The 17,057-nt window shown below is 39.2% G+C and overlaps 1 protein-coding gene across 10 annotated transcripts in view; it reads left to right on the top strand.

Moving 5' to 3' along the window:
• LOC18433074 (alpha/beta-Hydrolases superfamily protein) overlaps positions 1 to 17,057 on the top strand; it is a 40,165-nt gene that overhangs the window by 20,742 nt on the left and 2,366 nt on the right. For 7 of the 10 annotated variants that reach the window (XR_016060821.1, XR_016060820.1, XR_002280729.2 and 4 more), the window contains exons 6-9: positions 10,264 to 10,348; positions 10,445 to 10,528; positions 10,705 to 10,806; positions 10,894 to 10,992. Coding sequence is in view for 6 of the 10 variants with exons in the window: in XM_088873907.1 (XP_088730033.1) it covers positions 10,264 to 10,348; positions 10,445 to 10,528; positions 10,705 to 10,806; positions 10,894 to 10,992 (370 nt within the window). In the remaining 4 variants the exon portion in view is untranslated. Of the gene's footprint in view, positions 1 to 10,263; positions 10,349 to 10,444; positions 10,529 to 10,704; positions 10,807 to 10,893; positions 10,993 to 11,293; positions 11,376 to 17,057 lie in introns of all 10 variants that reach the window. The other 3 variants (XR_016060822.1, XM_088873909.1, XM_088873908.1) reach the window with 1 other exon arrangement.

The raw sequence follows: 17,057 nt of genomic DNA, 5'->3' as shown, positions 1-17,057 counted from the left end.
ATCCAAATCTATGAGTTTTATTGCTGTTGCATTCCCCCCAGATTTGGGATGGCTCAGTTACTGGTTTTTTTGAGCATTGAGCTTAAAGTCCTTTCTTCAAGGTTGAAATGCATATATGGAAGTTCTTTTTGGATGGGGTTCTTCAGCTCTCTCATTTGCTACCCATGGTGGAGCACTGCAAAATTAGTTGATCATTTTCCCGTGCAGACCCCAATCCATATATTTGACAAGTACAGAGTTTCTTTTTAGACCGTCTTCAAATAAACTGGTTTTTGTCCTTCTCTTTAGATGGACTCTTACACAATGGTTTGCAGGCTGGAGTGAGTCAAATTGGTCTCACCTGAGTCTACTAGTCTCAAAAAGCATCTGGTCCTTGAAACATGATTACTTGGTTTTTTGGGAGTCCAATTTATATGGTAACATGTTAAGTCTTATATTAGCTCGGATGAATACTTGCCCTTTAACTCCCTTTTTTCTTCCCTTTTCTTTGGATAAGTTTGTTTATTATTTTTTAACAAAAGTTCTTGGCTTGCAACATCTTTAAAGAGTTATATGATGAAGACCATGTTAGGTGTGCTCATTTTTCCTGAAATGGTGAGAAGAATGTGTTAATATTGTAATATTTGTACAAAAATGCTAACAAGAATTGGGTATGATATGGTGGCCCACAGGTCAAGTGGTCTAAAATAAAGAGAAGTAAAAAACTAAAAATCAGGGTCCCACGTCAATAAAAAAGTGAGGAAGCCTTAAAGCCAAGTACAAAAACAAAAAGAGGGAGAAAAGGAAGGGGTGATAAAGAGGAGAGAGGTAAGAGGATGAGCAGGAACTAAAGGAAGTGAGAGAAAGGAGAGAGAGAGAACGAGAAACATAATAGAGAAGCTATTTAGTGGTGGCCACGAAGCCCTCAGAAGCTCCCTGTCGTGTTTTTAGAAATATAGTAATATAATGAAGCAATCTTCAAAAATTTTGTTAGAGCCATTTGTTTGACCACAGTTTTTAAATATATACTCTTTTCATTCTAATGAATAATCACAACATTGCAAAATTTGAAAAGACACCCTGGAAAGTGTTTTTTTAGCTCAATTAATATAGGTCATCCATTTTGGTGAGACTCTTAGATCTAGGCCTTGGAAGGATTTTTCCCTTTCCAAATTTTTTAGATGCCTTATTGTCATTAGATGAACAATGTTAAAAAAGCGAAAGTTGATTATGAATTCATAAAGGGTTTGGTCTTGAAATTCACCAAATGTATGGTCTTGATTCATTATTGAAGGGAGACTCATTCTAAACATATCTAGGGTGCAAATTGAATTTTACTTTTTTGGGGATTATTTATTAGGGTGAAGAGAGGGTGTGTGCAATTTTTGGGGTCATAGAAATGCCTCAACCATAGTTTTCTTGAAGTGTGGTTTCATTAACAATAACATGGTGACATGAAATCACTCCCCATTTATATGTATTCTCATAGTATGATAGGTTTCACAAAAATTCATGAGGTGTTGGGTGTGGGCATGACCAGCATGTTACATGTCAGGTGCTCTTACAAGTAAAAAACCCCTATGTACAATAAATAATGGAAAAGGGTGAAAGAAGGGAGGGAAAATTGAAACAGATTTAAAAACAAAGAGGTTTAAGGAAGGAGATAGAAGGATTAAGACAAAGACAAGAGGAGATAGGGGTTAGAGAGAGTAGAAAGGGAGGTTGAGAGAAACGAGAAGCAAGGTCTTTAGAGAGTGAGGAGAGAAAAGAGGAGAAGAGGGAAAGAGTAGGGGCGAGAGATGGGAGAGGATAATCATAAGAGGTTAGGGTGACAGAAGTAGAGAGAGTTAGGGAGAGAAAACGATCCAGTGTGTGTCCCACAAGTTGGTGCTCCACTGGAAAGGCAAGTATGAAAACGGGGAGTATCCTGCATCAAGAGTGTGCTTGGGCCTATGTGGTTTGGGCCTCCTGCTTTGCTTGGAGATCAGCCGTTTTGTTCCTCAGTTGACTTGTGGTGATTTGCATTAGAAGAAAGCAATATGATTGACATCTAAGATATGGGTTAATCATCAAGGGGATTCAGAAGAGTTCAATGACCATGCTATGACATTTCGGGAGTCCGCCTCTACGGTCCAATGATTACCCTGTTGAGGATTGAATCTCTTGAGAGCTTGGAGTACATTGATTGCCTCAGTCCAATTGGAATCTCTAAAACTGACATGAGTTGAAAAGGAGTGCAAAGTGTTGCCATTGGAATCTGTAAAAATGATCCCCACTCCACTTCGACTTGGGTTTCAGTAGGGCTGGCAATGGCCAGGGCGGCCTGTCCTAGCCAGCCTTAAAAACGTGGGGGCTGGGACACTGCCAGCCTAGTTTGGCTTGGCTTAACCTGCTTTTTTTTTTCTTGTTTTTCTTTTAATTTTTCTTCATTTGTTTTTGGCCCGGCATGGCCCTAACAGGGACAAGGGTTGGGCCAGGCCCGGCCCACCCATTGCCACCACCCCTTAGGTTTCCTGAGGAGCAACAATTTATATTGACCTTGATGGTCCCAAACATTGGAACGCGATGGTTTGATTTTCTTGGTTTGCACAATATCGAGCCAATTGGTTTCATAGTCCATTTTGGGGAAGCCTTTTAGTAGTTTGCAACTGTTAGCCCAGAAGATCGTTAGTCGTCTTGCTTGCTTTGCTGTCACTGTTGCACTAGTCTTGACTTCGCGAAAGATGTGAGCGTTGTGTTGCCTCCAAATGGACCACAAGTTGGCTTGGATGGATGCTCTTCATAGGAACAATCCCTCTGAGGTGAAAGAAGGGATGAATAGGCGAGAAACACAACTCAATTGTTGGTGGGGTGACCCACTGAAATTGGAAATCTCTGAGGTGCTTGTTACATACTTCTTGAGTGAAATGACAATGGATAAAAGGGTGAGAGTGAGACTCATAATCTCGCATCGGTAGCATCTATTGGCAAATTTGAAACCCTCCTTTTGAGTTGGTTGATGTTGAGGTTTCTGTTTGATAGGTGTGCCAAGTGAAATGCCTGGATCTTGGGGAGAATTTTGGTGATCCAGGCTTTGGTGTGTGTGTTGATAGCAGGAGTTTGGGGTCAATGGCTTTCTACAAAGAAGAATTGAGAAACAGCCAGTGGGATTTTTGTTCCAAATAGGTTTGTCAAAAGAGGAGCCTTTGACGAAGACCAAGGCATTTAAAACATTGTTAGTGAACCAGGTTTTGAATACCAGGACACCAAACTTTTTGGGCTCATAGACCTTGTTCCAAGCAGATAAGGCATCCTCTCTCATTTAAGTGTCAGCCATCGAATTAGCCTCCCGCTAGGTTTGTTGGAAGACGACTGAAAGAGGCCTGCATAGATGAAAGATGTGATAAAAAATGTGAGTGTCTCTAGGACAGAGAAAGATGTGAGGTTCAACTTAACCTCATTCACCTCCCAGCCTCATATTTTATTAAAATTTATGATATGGACAAAACTTCTCAGACCAATAAATAGGACATTTAGGTCCAAAACTTAGATAACCAAGGATCTTAACACCCCCTAAGGCTGGAGCATAAATGTCTCCCATGCCTTGCGTGGAACAAATTGTTTGGAACATATTACGACCAAGGCCTTTGGTAAAAATGTCTGCAAGCTGATCCCTAAATTTCACATATGGAGAAGACATCTGCTTACTAGCAACTTTCTCTCGGATAAAATGACAGTCTACTTCAATATGCTTGGTCCTTTTTCATGAAACACTAGATTATTGGCTATATAGATGTGGCTCCAGTGTCCACCATGGCCCGAGTGGACTTGCCGTTGATGTGAGCATTAACATACATGACCTTCCTTGTTTGGGGCCTTGCAACCCCCACTTGCCCCTTCATGGCAGTTGTTATCACAATACATCTTAATAGGTTCAACTACAGTAAAGCCCATCTCTTGCATTAGTGTTCTTAGGCACATCAATTCACATGTAGTGTGTGCCATTGCTCGATATTCACCCTCGGCACTAGATCTAGCCACAACATTTTGTTTCTTACTTCTCCATGTTACCAAGTTTACACCAATGAATGTACGATATCCGGTGGTTGACCGCCTGTCATATGGTGATGTTGCCCAATGAACATCTGAGTAACCTTCAATGGTCAAGTGATTATTTGGCTTGTAACCAGACCTCGACTTGGGGCTCCTTCAAATACCTTAAAATTATATAAACAACATCCCAATGAGGGAATCCTTGGAGCATGCATAAATTGACTCGCAACACTTGCTGCAAAAGCAATATCATGCCTGATGGTCAGATAAATCAGCCTGCCAACCAATCTTTTGTACCTTCCTGGATCCTCAAATAACTCCTCTTGATCAACCAATAATTTCATAGTTGAATCCATAGGCGTATCCACAAGTCTAGCACCCAACATTAGTGTTTCTTTCAACAAAGCAGTTGGATATTTTCTTTGAGACAAACTATGTCATACTTTGATCTGGCTATTTCAATTTCTAGAAAATACTTTAGTTGCTCAAATCTTTACTCTAAACATATTGTTTTAGATGTCTCCTCAAATGATTAATTCCTTCTTGATCATTGCCAGTAACAACAATATCATCAACAAAGACAATTAAAACAATTGTTTTGGAGTCTTGTTTTCAAATAAACACTGAATGATCTGCATGACTGCGTGGAAATTCATATGCTATAACAATTTCATTGAACTTTTCAAACCATGTCTGTGGAAACTGTTTCAGGCCTTAAATGGCTTTCTTCAACTTACACACTTTATCCGACTCTCCCTATGCAACAAACCTGGTGGTTGCTCCATATAAACCTCTTGTTGTAAATCACCATGGAGGAAAGCACTTTTTACCTCAAGTTGCTACAACGACCATCCTTTGTTTTGCAGCCACTAATACAACGATTCGAACTGAATTGCGTTTAGCAACATGAGCAAATGTTTCAGAGTAGTCAATGCCAAATGTTTGTGTCTATCCGTTAGCTACCAATTTGGTGTCTAATCTTTTTGTAGTGCCATTAGGTTAATATTTTACTGCATAAACCCATTAATACTCAACAGTCCTTTTTGCAACTGGTAACTTGGTGATTTCCCATGTATCGTTTGAATGAAGAGCATCCATTGCTCTCTTCCACCCAATTTGAGAAAGTGCGTCCTGGTAGATCTTAAACATAAAAGATGAAAAGGCTAAAGCAATAAGAAAATGTGCAATTGGATGTTGAGTATAAGATCAAATACCTTTTAGGAGGGCAATAGGTACATCATCATCACAAGAATGGAGTGGATCAGCAAATGAAGCTGATGATTGAGAGGCCGGCTGAATTGATGACGGATGTCCAACCTGCATTTTTCTTCTGGTGTTAAACCTTATGGGCTGCTCTTGAGAAACATCATGATGTATAGGTGCACTAGATTCAACATAGTCAGGCAACTGGGGTGAAGAAGTATGAACAGGAATAGGAAGAGGAATCATAGAAGGCGAGGACTTTGATTCTTCTTCAGAAGTAGGATAAAAATTGTTTGTATCAATCACACGACTCACTTTTGAAAAGTATGAAGTATTTTAAAAAAAGGTAACATCAGCACAAATAAATTTCTTTTGGAAACCAGGATGATAACAATTCTAACCTTTTTGAAAGTGTGATTAATCAAGAAAGATACACTTGACAGCCCAGGGATCTAGCTTATCATTACCAGCACTTCATCTATGAACAAAGAAAACACACTAAAACTCGAGTAACACCGAAAAGTGGAGAATCAAGAAAGAGAACTAATTGAGTATTTTTCCATTTAAGGTTGAAGAAGGCATACGATTAATTAAATAGCATGTTGTTAGTAAGGCATCTCCCCAATAAACCTTTGGAACTTGCATATTAATAAGCAAAGAACCGGCTACTTCAAGTGTTGATTTTTTTCTTTCATCAACCCCATTCCTTTGAGGAGTATGTGCACAAGAAGTTTGGTGCAAAATTCTATGTTCGGCAAAATAATTCTGAAATTCTTTAGACTCGTTAGCATTATCAGATTGCAAAATACACATTCGTATTGAATTGAGTCTGAATCTCCTTGTGACACAATTTAAATATGGAGAAAATCTGAAATCTTTCTTATAAAATATAACCATGTCATTTTGTGAATAATCATCCACAAAAATCACAAAATACTTATGACCAAACAAAGTTGTACTCTAGTTGGACCTCATAACATAATGAACAAAAAACGGAAGAAGTCCTTGTTTGTCAACTCTAGGACGTAATGAGGCCCTATGATGCTTTCCTAGCTAACAAGCTTCACACTCTAAAGAAGACATAGACTGGATTAACAACTTCAAGTTGATGAAAGAAGGATGATCCAACTGACAATGCCATAAGCAAGGAGAATCAATAGAGTAAAGAGCAGCACCGCTGAGGTTATGATCCAAGTAGTACAAGTTGCCTGACTCATAACCGCCACTAATCGTCCTCTTTGTCTTTTGATCTTGAAAGGTACAAGGAGAAGGATAAAAATTTATAGAGTAATGAAGAGATTTGGTTAATTTGCTCACATATAATAAATTGAAGGGAAACTTTGGGACATATAGTACATATGACGGAGAAAGGTGTTTAGGCATAACTGTACCCTACCCAGACACACTAAACCACGATCCATTAACCAAAGTAGCAGAAGAATTAGGAATGTACTTATTTAAAAATACAAAAACGGCAAATTCGCCAATCATGTAATTAGATGCTCTTGAATCAATAACTTAGGGAGCAGGTTTCTGAGAGGTAAGAAACACAGAAGTACCTGAATTTGCAAGAATGGTAGTAGAAGAGGAAGAGGGAACCATAGACTGTTGTTACTTGTTTAACAAGTTTATTATATTCTTCTATGGAAAGCACAACAGGGTCATGAAATTTGACTGTTGTTGGTGGTCACTGAGTCTACTCAAATAAGGCTCATCACTCTCAGATGTGTAAGTAACCTGGTGTACCCAAAAACGTTTACCAACCTTGTCCCAACACGTATCAGCGATATGATTTGAATGCCTACAATGCATACACTTGCAAGTTCCTTTTTCCGTGCCACCATCACCTCTACCTCGGCCTCTTCCCGAGTCACGACCACGTCCTGACCTCTACCTCCATCACCTCTCCCTACATTTGTATTCAATGCCCATCCATCACTAATACTTGAGTCCGAAGGAGAGGGAGAAGTAGATATATTAGCTCGTTGAATGCACGAGTAAACATTAGCGAGAGATGGGAGTTCACTGCTTGCCAAGATCTGTCCATGTACAAAATGATATTCATGACAGATAAAAATTTGGCAACCCTAAATTCTTCACACTACCTCTTATGTAATTCCACATCACCAGATTTAGGCTGATATAGATTCAACTCTTCCCCCATACCTCTGAGGGTACTCTAATACTGACTGACACTTTTATTATCTTGTTGCAATTGAAACATTTTCTCAAACAGCTCATACACTCCGGAGATATTTTAATCTCATGAATATGTTTCTTTTAAAGTGTCTAAAATTTCTTTGGTTATATCAAGAAGCGTCACATTGGCACTTATTTGGGATTTCATTATGCTCTACAACCAGGTCATGATTATGTAATTCTCTCCCATCCGATCCCCATATTTACTATTAGAATTACTAGGTTTGTCCGTAGTTAAATAGTTCAGTTTCCCCTTTGCACCTCGGGATACTTTAATAGATTTAGCCCATACAACATAATTGAACTTCTTTAGTTTTATAGAGGTGATTTGTGGGAACACAATTTCAGGAAGACTTGGGATTCTAGGTTTACTTTCCATGAGCATAAAAAATAAAGGAGAACAAGGACAACCAAGGTTGGCCAATTTCAGTCACTCACACAAGCCTAGTACCATGTAAAAACAACTTAAAAAGGTGAGAGATACTTATCATTCAGATCTGGTCACATTTTCACACTTGAACAAATTAGGGCAACACCACATTGAATACATCTGAGCATCAACATGTTGCAAACATTGAAACTAGGTCATGATATATCTGTAAATCTTGATCCGCATGGACGATACTGTAACACGGATTGTAGCATGCTACTGTAACATGGTACTATAGCATGTTACTGTAGTTTTATGATTAAAAAGGGGAAAAAAAGGAAGAAAAGGAGAAGTTGAAAGGAAAGGGGAAGATGAAAAGATAAAGAATTCAAGAAGCATAAAGGATCGGTTTTGATACCATGTCAGAGAATATAGGGAGAAAATAGAAGAAGAAAAAAGAAGAGAGAACTCTAAGAAACATGAGAGGAAAGAAAAAGAGATGAGGTTCAACCTACCCTCATGTCCCTCTTAGCCTTACATTTCATTAAAATTCATGATATGGACAAATATAATTAGAACACTTAGGTCCAAAACTTAGATAACAAAGGATTTTAACACTAGACAAGGAGAGGCTTAGGAATTTCTGAAGATTCTGTTAAATGCCCTCAGTTCGGGGTTCGGGGTTCCCCAAAGAGCAGCCATCAGCATTAAAGTTTAATGATCCAAGGGTTGGGGGTATCCAAAAGCTGGATCTAGGGATTCTGGTGGGTTTGAAGTTAACGATAGCTCTCCAATTTGATGCTGCATTGCCTTTCTCTTATTCTACCCTTTCTTATTGTCCTTATCCTTCCCTTTAAAGCTTTCCCTCCTTAATGTGGCGCAAATGCTTATATGCTCTCTCTCTCTCTAGGGCTGGCATCAGGCTCGGCTTGGGCTAGGCCAGCCCTAGCCCTATAGCTAGGCCCTGGTTCCTATTGGGCCAGCTTGAGCCCGTCTAGGCCAAGGCTGGCCGATGAGACCTAGGCTCGATCGCGGCCCTGTCCAGGTTGGGACCAGGCTTAATAGACCTAGAGAAAAGAAAATAAAGCAAAAAAATGGTCAGATTGGCTAGTTTTTTCATCGCCCAGCCTGGCCCTTGGGCCATGGTGAACTTCCTAGGCCCTAGCGTTTTAGGGCTGGGCAGCCTGTCTAGACCTCACGCATTGTGATTTCCTCCAGTACCTGACTGTATAAGGTTTAACTCTGATCGTAAATTTTCTAATAACTCTGGTTTTGAAGATGTGGGAGTAGTTTTCAGGGATAATGTGTGCTTGGTGATCCTTTCCAAGTGCAGTTGGATTGTTGGAATTTGTGACTCTGAAGTTTTCCTTTGGGCTGCCTTATGACTCAATACAGAATTATGGATTCTTTCTCTAAGACACTTTGGTCAACGGCAGCTAAATGTCATCAATATGGCTTGGAGAGAGTTCCCTTGGTAGCAGCCAGCATTATGGAAGAGGTGTTTTTCGGAGTGACAACATCTGAATGCACCTTCTTCCACCACTTACAGAGAGGTTTAAGCTGGCCTTGTTGGCTCCCCTAAGGAGTGGAAGGATGAGCTTTTTATTTTTTTCTATTAATACTTGGATAAATATACAAAAAAAGTAAACAAAATAATAGAAATAAAACTTATGTGGAAGTTGCTATGGGTAGTTACACCTAACCATCCTTGAGCTAAATACGGAGCATTGTAGTTTGATCTGTATGGGAAAGAACAGTAATACCATTGGTGGGAATGTGACATACCTAGAAGTTGTTATACATGTTATGAATATGATATGGGGTAATATGAAAAATTAAAGAATAAACAGTGATAAAAATTTGGGCTAACCAATGTACCATAATAATGTACATTGGAAAAAGTACCCTAACAGATATAATTATACTTTGGAATTTTGATTTATTTTATGAATATCTTTTGAGTGTTTGCTCAAGACTTCATTAGAGGATAACAAGAATATTCTTAAAAGTGAGAACAAGTCACTTGGCACAGTGGTCAGGGTACGAGGAGCGATAACGTGGCGTCAAGAGCTCCAATCCCACCCCTCCAAAGTTAACATTAAAAAATAAATAAAAAAAGAATAAAATAAAAAGAAAAAAAGAGTATTCTTAAAAGTTGTATGTCTTGTGGAAAAACCCAGTAACAGTGTTTTTAATATTTATGCCATCGGCTAGCTTAGTGGAAGGCTATATTTTGCCTCATTGGTCTACTCGATCACATTGTTTGCTTGGAGGCAGAGAGTTGTACTGAGAGGCATGGTAATCAGTTATACTATTTGGTGGATTATCAATCTCATTAACTAGGATAAATCAAACGTTTGCAAGCATGACAGCCCTTTTTTGTCTTCATTGCAGTAAATTTGTAGAGTAATTTAGTTGCACAACTTATCTATGTGGGTTATCAGATATATATAATAGTGTTAGACCATTTTTTGCTGCAGTATGGGAGGCTTGGTCGTTAAGCAGTTGCTATATCAAGCAAGAAAGGAGAACATAGTAAAGCTTGTTAATAACACCTTGGGAGTTGTAAGTTATCTGTCATCAGATTGATATTCATTAATATCTATCATCAGATCAACGTTGTTTTTATCACATATTGGACCTAACTTTTCATACTTTCAGGTGTTCTACAGTTGCCCACATTTTGGCAGCAAGCTGGCAGACATGCCTTGGCGTATGGGTCTAGTGCTTCGCCCTGCTCCTTCGGTTAGTTTTATTGCTATTAAAAGTTAAAAGTTTGAATAATTCATTGTTTACATTACTTGAATTCCATAGAAATGGGGATTTTTTTTCCTTTCTGAAGCAATAGAACTCATTTCAAGGGAAAGTTTTGTCAAGTACCATAAATGATATTTGCATAAAAGTATGATGTCTTCTTGCAGATAACAGAGCTAAGAAGTGGATCTCCATGGTTAGTAGAGCTTAATGACTTCGTACGTCAGCTTCAAAATAAAGGGTCTCTCCAAGTTCTAAGTTTTAGTGAGGTAGCATTATTTTGTATTCTTTATACGCAAATTAATTCTCACTATCTTTATCTTTAGTATGCTAAATGAGAATCCATTCTTGTGCAGACCCAAGTAACTCCGATAGTTGAAGGTTATGGAGGATGGGCATTGCGAATGGAAATTGTGCCAATTGAATCAGCATATCCTGGATTTGGTGAACTTGTTGTGAGTCTAATGATAAGATTTTGATGAATTTCTAAATTGTTCTTTGGGTAATTAGATGCAATATGATGAAAATTACGCATACTTTGAGACATTCAATTTAGAAATAGATGAATGTTATACATCACTAATTATCATTGTTAATCTAAATGCCCTAAATAAATAATGTACTGGTTATGGATGTGACTTATACAGGCATGTAATTCAGAATTAGATGAATAGTGTACACCACTGATTATGCATGTGACTCAAATTTTGATGTCTTGATTTTCACTCTGGGTTTTATTGTGTGAACTGCGTACAGTTATTTAGGTGCTGTTATTCGTGGTTCATTCATTTATTGTCCTTGCTCAGCATATCCACCATATATTTTCAGAATTTTTGGGGTAATCACTCTACTAATTCTCTGTATGCTATACAAATCATAGTGCTGTGCTTTTTGGCTTGACATCATTTAATCCACACATGCTATGAATCATGGACTTGTTTATCCCTTAAAGCACCTCAAAACCCTTAGTAAATGAAGTACCTCATATCCTGCTTTATCAGCTTTGCCATTTTGGTGCTTAGCAGTTTTATTGAAGCACGTTGTACAATCTGTTCATGTCAGGAGACCCTATATAGATGGTGCTTATTTAGGGTTTATTGGGGGAGGGGGGGTGGGGTGGGGGGAGAAGGGGGTGAGGGGGGGGAGAGGGGCAGGTGGGATCCAAGTCTAGGGAATTCCAAAATCGCCTGATTCCCCCTGTTTTCAATTTAGTTATTTCCTTACACTGGCTTGACGTGCCTAACTACTCTCGATCGCTTCTTTGAACCGGTTTGATGGGTAACAGGTTCAGAACCCAGTTCCAGGTTTTGAAACACTGGTTTTGTCCCCTTTTTTTTCTTTTTGAAATTGTTAACTATTGTATAGATGAAACGGATATGCAAAAGATTGAACCACCCACAGACCAGGTGTTCGTATACAAAACTGGTTTTGCCCTTTGTCCAGCTTCTTTACTATTTCTGAGATTAAGAGTCGGGTGCTAGTTTTTTGGCTCTTAGGCATCAAATAATATCTATTTTGTTTGGGGGCGAGATGTTTGAGCCTGTTTGCAAGGATGGCCTACAGATTTTGTGAAAGGGGGGCACGCCCCAAGCTTTGAGAAAAGGGGGTAGGGTACCATACTAGGTATTGAGACCTAGCCTACCATACTAGGTATTGAAACCTAGCCTATTGTACTAGGTATGGAGACCTAGTTTCTATACTAGGTATTGAGACCTAGCCTTCCATACTAGGTATCGAGACCTAGTAGACCATGCTTAGGCATTGAGGCCTAGTCTTGAGATTGTTCCACCATTGTTCTATGATTTGAAAGGGTTGATAGCCTAAGGTTCTGTACTTTAAAAGATCTGAGAATGACCTTGATCACGTACGCCATTAGAGGAGGAGACGCGAAGTGGGGTGTGCAAAGTCAAGTTGAGGTAATCTTCTGGCAATTTAGTTTTTATTTGAAAGGGTTGATAGCCTGTAGTTATGTGTTTCATGATCCCAAGATCAAGTTTATGCAATTTTGTTTGTGTAATAAAGAATTTTTAAAGTGGCAGCAAGTGAGAGTCTTGGGATTCTTTTATTTTTTGTTGTTTCTTATAATGTATTTAGACTCTTGTAAGTAATTGGGGTCGTGAAAATAAAGAAAAGAAGGAAAACTTTTAGTCGGTATACACTTGCCTGGGTAGATAGTCCCACTTTCAAACTGGACCAGCTGGTCTGGACACAAAAAGGTCAAAAATCAGTCGGGAACTGTCCAAAATCTCATGCAGCTGGTTTGCCTGTTTCATGGAGAACCACTCAATCCCATTTTTGCAATTTTTTGCTCTCTTTAAACCCAGTCTTTTCACCCTGTTTGTGGTGATCTGGCCAATCCAGTTTTGCTGTTCTTCGCCATATTTCGTCCATTTTTGGGAAAGTTTGACATTTTTCACTTTTTGTTTTTTTAACAATTTGAATTTTGAGCCCAATTTGCCTATCAACTGATGGATTGGCTTGGCCATTAATTTCAGCGACTCACATTTGACCCATTTTATTGTTAACTTCATTGCCGTGCTGGAGTTTGTTGATGGGCAGTGCTCTTTATGGATGCCAAAAGGCTTGGAGCACATGATGGATGTGAAACTTCTCTCTCTCTCTCTCGATTCTGTGTACTGGCCAGCCTAGAACATTATAGACCAGGCGGCTGGATTGAAGGACAGGTGGTCATCTGGACAGCCTACACTCACAGAAAATGGTGGACACATTTTGGCCCACATTTTTGCTATGTATGAACTTTTTATTTTCTTGTTTTTTTTTCAAGCTAGATGAGGCACACACGTGCTCTCAGAAAATAAAATAAAAAATCAACATCAATGCTGGCCAGCGAGATCTGTGAGATTTAATCTGGACCATCTATTCCATAGGCCAGGCATTGTGTGTGTGTTGATAGATGTGTGTTTGTGTGCCTATATGTGTGTGTGTTGATAGAAGTGTGTGTGTGTTGATAGATGTGTGTTTGTGTACCTATATGTGTGTGTGTGTTTGTGCAAGTGTATTATCTCTTCTGCCATTCCTTCCACTTCCATATTCACTCTCTCTCCCCCCTGCCCCCGCCCGAACACGTTGTAAGATACTTTTTTGCATCCTTTGTCTTATTTATCCTATCTTATTTTTCTTATTTCATTTTTCTATTTACAGATTTTTTTGTAATATTTCTTTTGTCAGCATTTACTTTTTTCCTTTTTGTTAAAGAATAAAAACCAAGTGCAAACAAGTTCGACCACTTGTCCCCGCAGAAGACTGGACATTTTTATCATTTTATGTCTTATCTACTCTGTTAGCAGCCGACTTCTCAAACCTGGTTTTTGAACCTAGCCTGCCCAGCAAGTCTTGTAATATTTGTTGCATAATGTAAGTGTTTTTTTTTTTTCCAGAAAATGAAAGTTAGAAATAACATGCAGGAATGGACCAATGCCCTCACCTATTTATTGTGTAATTTGGCTACCACTTGCAATTGCATCGATGTTTGCAAGTGTGACTGTTTGATTGTGTAAAATACTTCTGCTAGGGAGCATGGAATGAGTTAAATCCATGTGTAAGTGTAGTGTGTGCTCTAATTCTTAAATTCAGACGTGTTAGATACTATATTAGTTGGGAAACATTTTACTATTGAGTGTGTATACTATTCTCCCTCAGCAGCATACTGTACATTTACTCCCTTGACCAAAACACCAACTCGGGAGTTTTTTTTTTTTTTTTTGAAGTTTCAGGATCTATCTAATTATAACTAGATGATTATTTTTAAAGAAAAAAATATTTTGAGTTCATCAACATGTAAATCATTCCCATCAAAAATTGGATGGTTGGGATAATATTTTTTTTTTTAAAGGCACATAGAGAGAAGAGCTAATTTTGTTTTTCTTTGAGGTTGTTTGCCAATTCCAGAGGTCACATCCCCAAAATTTGAGATTACAAAGATATCCATAAAGTAAGTTTTGCCCAAGGGAGTAAATGGGTAGTACATTCATGTGGGAGTAGGAAATCATTTGGCTTTAGTATTTATCCTGCTTTATTTTCTGAATCAGGTTTAAGAATTCATGAAATATAGCCTCAACAAAAAATTTCAAGAATTATTATTAGTATTCTCAAACTACAAATGTTAACTAGAGCATGCGCTTGGATGTTTTGACCTTATGCTAAAACTTTTTATATACTTACATTGACTAATATTTTCCCATTTCCCTTTAGTACGTATACATTGTACACACCGAACTGAAACATGATTTGCACAGGATACATTACATGCCTTTGTAAACTCAGATGATTTCTTAGGTGCATTCTTCCTAAAAACTATCCCAAATGTCAGGTTGTTTCTTCATGTCTATAGAATATTTCGTTTTCCTTCCTTATAGATGACTGCAACAAACTCATTTGATTTGGAATGCAGAAAGGAATTGCATGTTACAACATTTTATCCAGATAAGGACTGATGCCTTTATTTGGGTTCTTGGTCGGATCAGTGGCTTCTAATGGGGGTAAAATAGCAGCCTTGCTTGATTCTGTTGCAGATCAACCAGATTCAACTATAGAAAATCCACCCCTTCCTAGTTTCTTGTCTTGATTGTGGGTTTTCTCTTAGATACTGTAGTTCTTGTTTTACGTCACAGGGTCATTGTTGTAAGGGTTTGCGGTGATTCTTTGTTCACAGAAATTGATGAACAGTCTCAAGAAGAAATTAGGGTTTTGACTCTGTGCTCTGATTCCATATTTGATGTTCTTTTATGTTTCATTGAATGATACCCCATCAATGTTGATAGCTTATAAAGATCTTACAATATCCTATTAATGTCGTTTTGGCTTAACAATAGGGCCTTTTAGAGGGGAACATTATGTTCATCGGTGTGCACTAAGCACCATGGAGAACACACATTCATGTGAGTTATGTGAAGGGAGCACGAAAGGTACATCTAAAAGTTGGAGACATTGGATGAGTGACTTGTGTGTGCAAAGAAACAATTTACAGTTGCACCTCTAAAATCTTGTGACATTGAATGAGGTAGAAAAAAGAATGAAGAAACAAGTCACCAACATTTGTTGGGGGAGAACCACAAAGGAAAACATCCACAGCCCCTCCAATGGACAGCACGTCATCTGCTTTTATTCGACCCTGTACCCCATAAGCAACAAGTCCTTCCTCCTTCCTTCCTCCCTTTCTTTCCCCACAGACCCATTTATTGTTCCTAATCGCCACCAGTTTCAAATTCAAGGAAATTCCTATTCCTTGTCTAAGTCTAAAGCATCTCCCACACAGCCACACCAGAACTCCGTGCTCACTCCATATCCACCCCCATGATCTCCCCAAACCACAAAAATCTTGCACCCCAACTCTTGAGAATTCCTCAGCCTCCTTATCCACCCCAACACGCTATCGTGCAATCCCTTCCACCAACCTATACCACTCCTCATCACATGCAGTTACACAAGTCTAGAGGTCACATAGACCAAGCACTGAACTCGAGTGTCCACTTTCCCTCCCTTACAGGACACGACTAGCAACACACACTTTGTAGGATGATGTTTCGAGACGTTCAGGCACATGTCCTCACAAGCCACCATCCTAACATATGGGAGCCTGTTTCATCTCCTAGATAAATATCCACCACTGGGTGCTGATACCCTAACAGGGCACCTGTGAACCCTATTCGATGATGCGCATCATAGGGACTAGGCCTATCCACCAATGTGCAGTTCCACTCTTCTAACTGAGGCCTAGGGTATGCTAAGGCAAAGAGTGATAGAGCCCAATATGTCCTAGACAGAGACAGATCCAGTTGGTTGTAATGGCATGTTTCATTGAAAGAGAACCAAGTCATACCCACTCTAAGGGCCTGTTTCATTCAAGTAGAGCTCATCCAACCTAATGGCCTGCCTGTTTCATCCAATTAGGGCAGGTTTACATGGCCCGTTTTACCCATGTGAGTTGAACACCCTCACTCATGCCAAGAATGTTCAAAATGTGAGTTCACATACATGGGGATACAAAAAAGAGCTTTTATCAATAGAACCAAGTGTCAACTGCCAAGGCCTTTGGAGGCCACAGAACCTCAAGATGCAGCACTGAAGAGGAATCTATTCCTCAACTCTTTTATCAATGTATCTGGCCTCTAAGGTCCTAGTATTTCTTGGTCCAACTGTTTGACTTCACTTGTGTCACTCTATCTATTGTAAGCCTTTTCAAACTCCATTTCTCCCTGTCCAACCAAAGTCAGGTCTTAGGGAGAAATGGCATAAGTCGAGAACCTTTGGCAGCAGATTTCATGACTCAGTGGCAACATATCATTCGATCCATTACATTCTCGGACCTGAGATCCTCCTTGTGATCACCACCGCACCAGAACAAGGCACCATCAAATTAGACTTTGATGGCAGCTCTATCAGGACCCTGGCCCATCTGGCATTGAGGGTATCACCAGGACCCACTCTGGCGAGATCTTACATAGCTACTCTAGACCCATTTGTTCCATAGATGTCTTCTTCACTGAAGCTAAAGCCCCAT

This window comes from Amborella trichopoda, chromosome 8, assembly GCF_054954075.1.
Source record: "Amborella trichopoda isolate Santa Cruz 75 chromosome 8, AtrichopodaSantaCruz75HAP2 v2.0, whole genome shotgun sequence".
In the NCBI taxonomy this organism is placed as follows: domain Eukaryota; kingdom Viridiplantae; phylum Streptophyta; class Magnoliopsida; order Amborellales; family Amborellaceae; genus Amborella; species Amborella trichopoda.
This window is presented reverse-complemented; position numbering and strand designations above follow the sequence as displayed.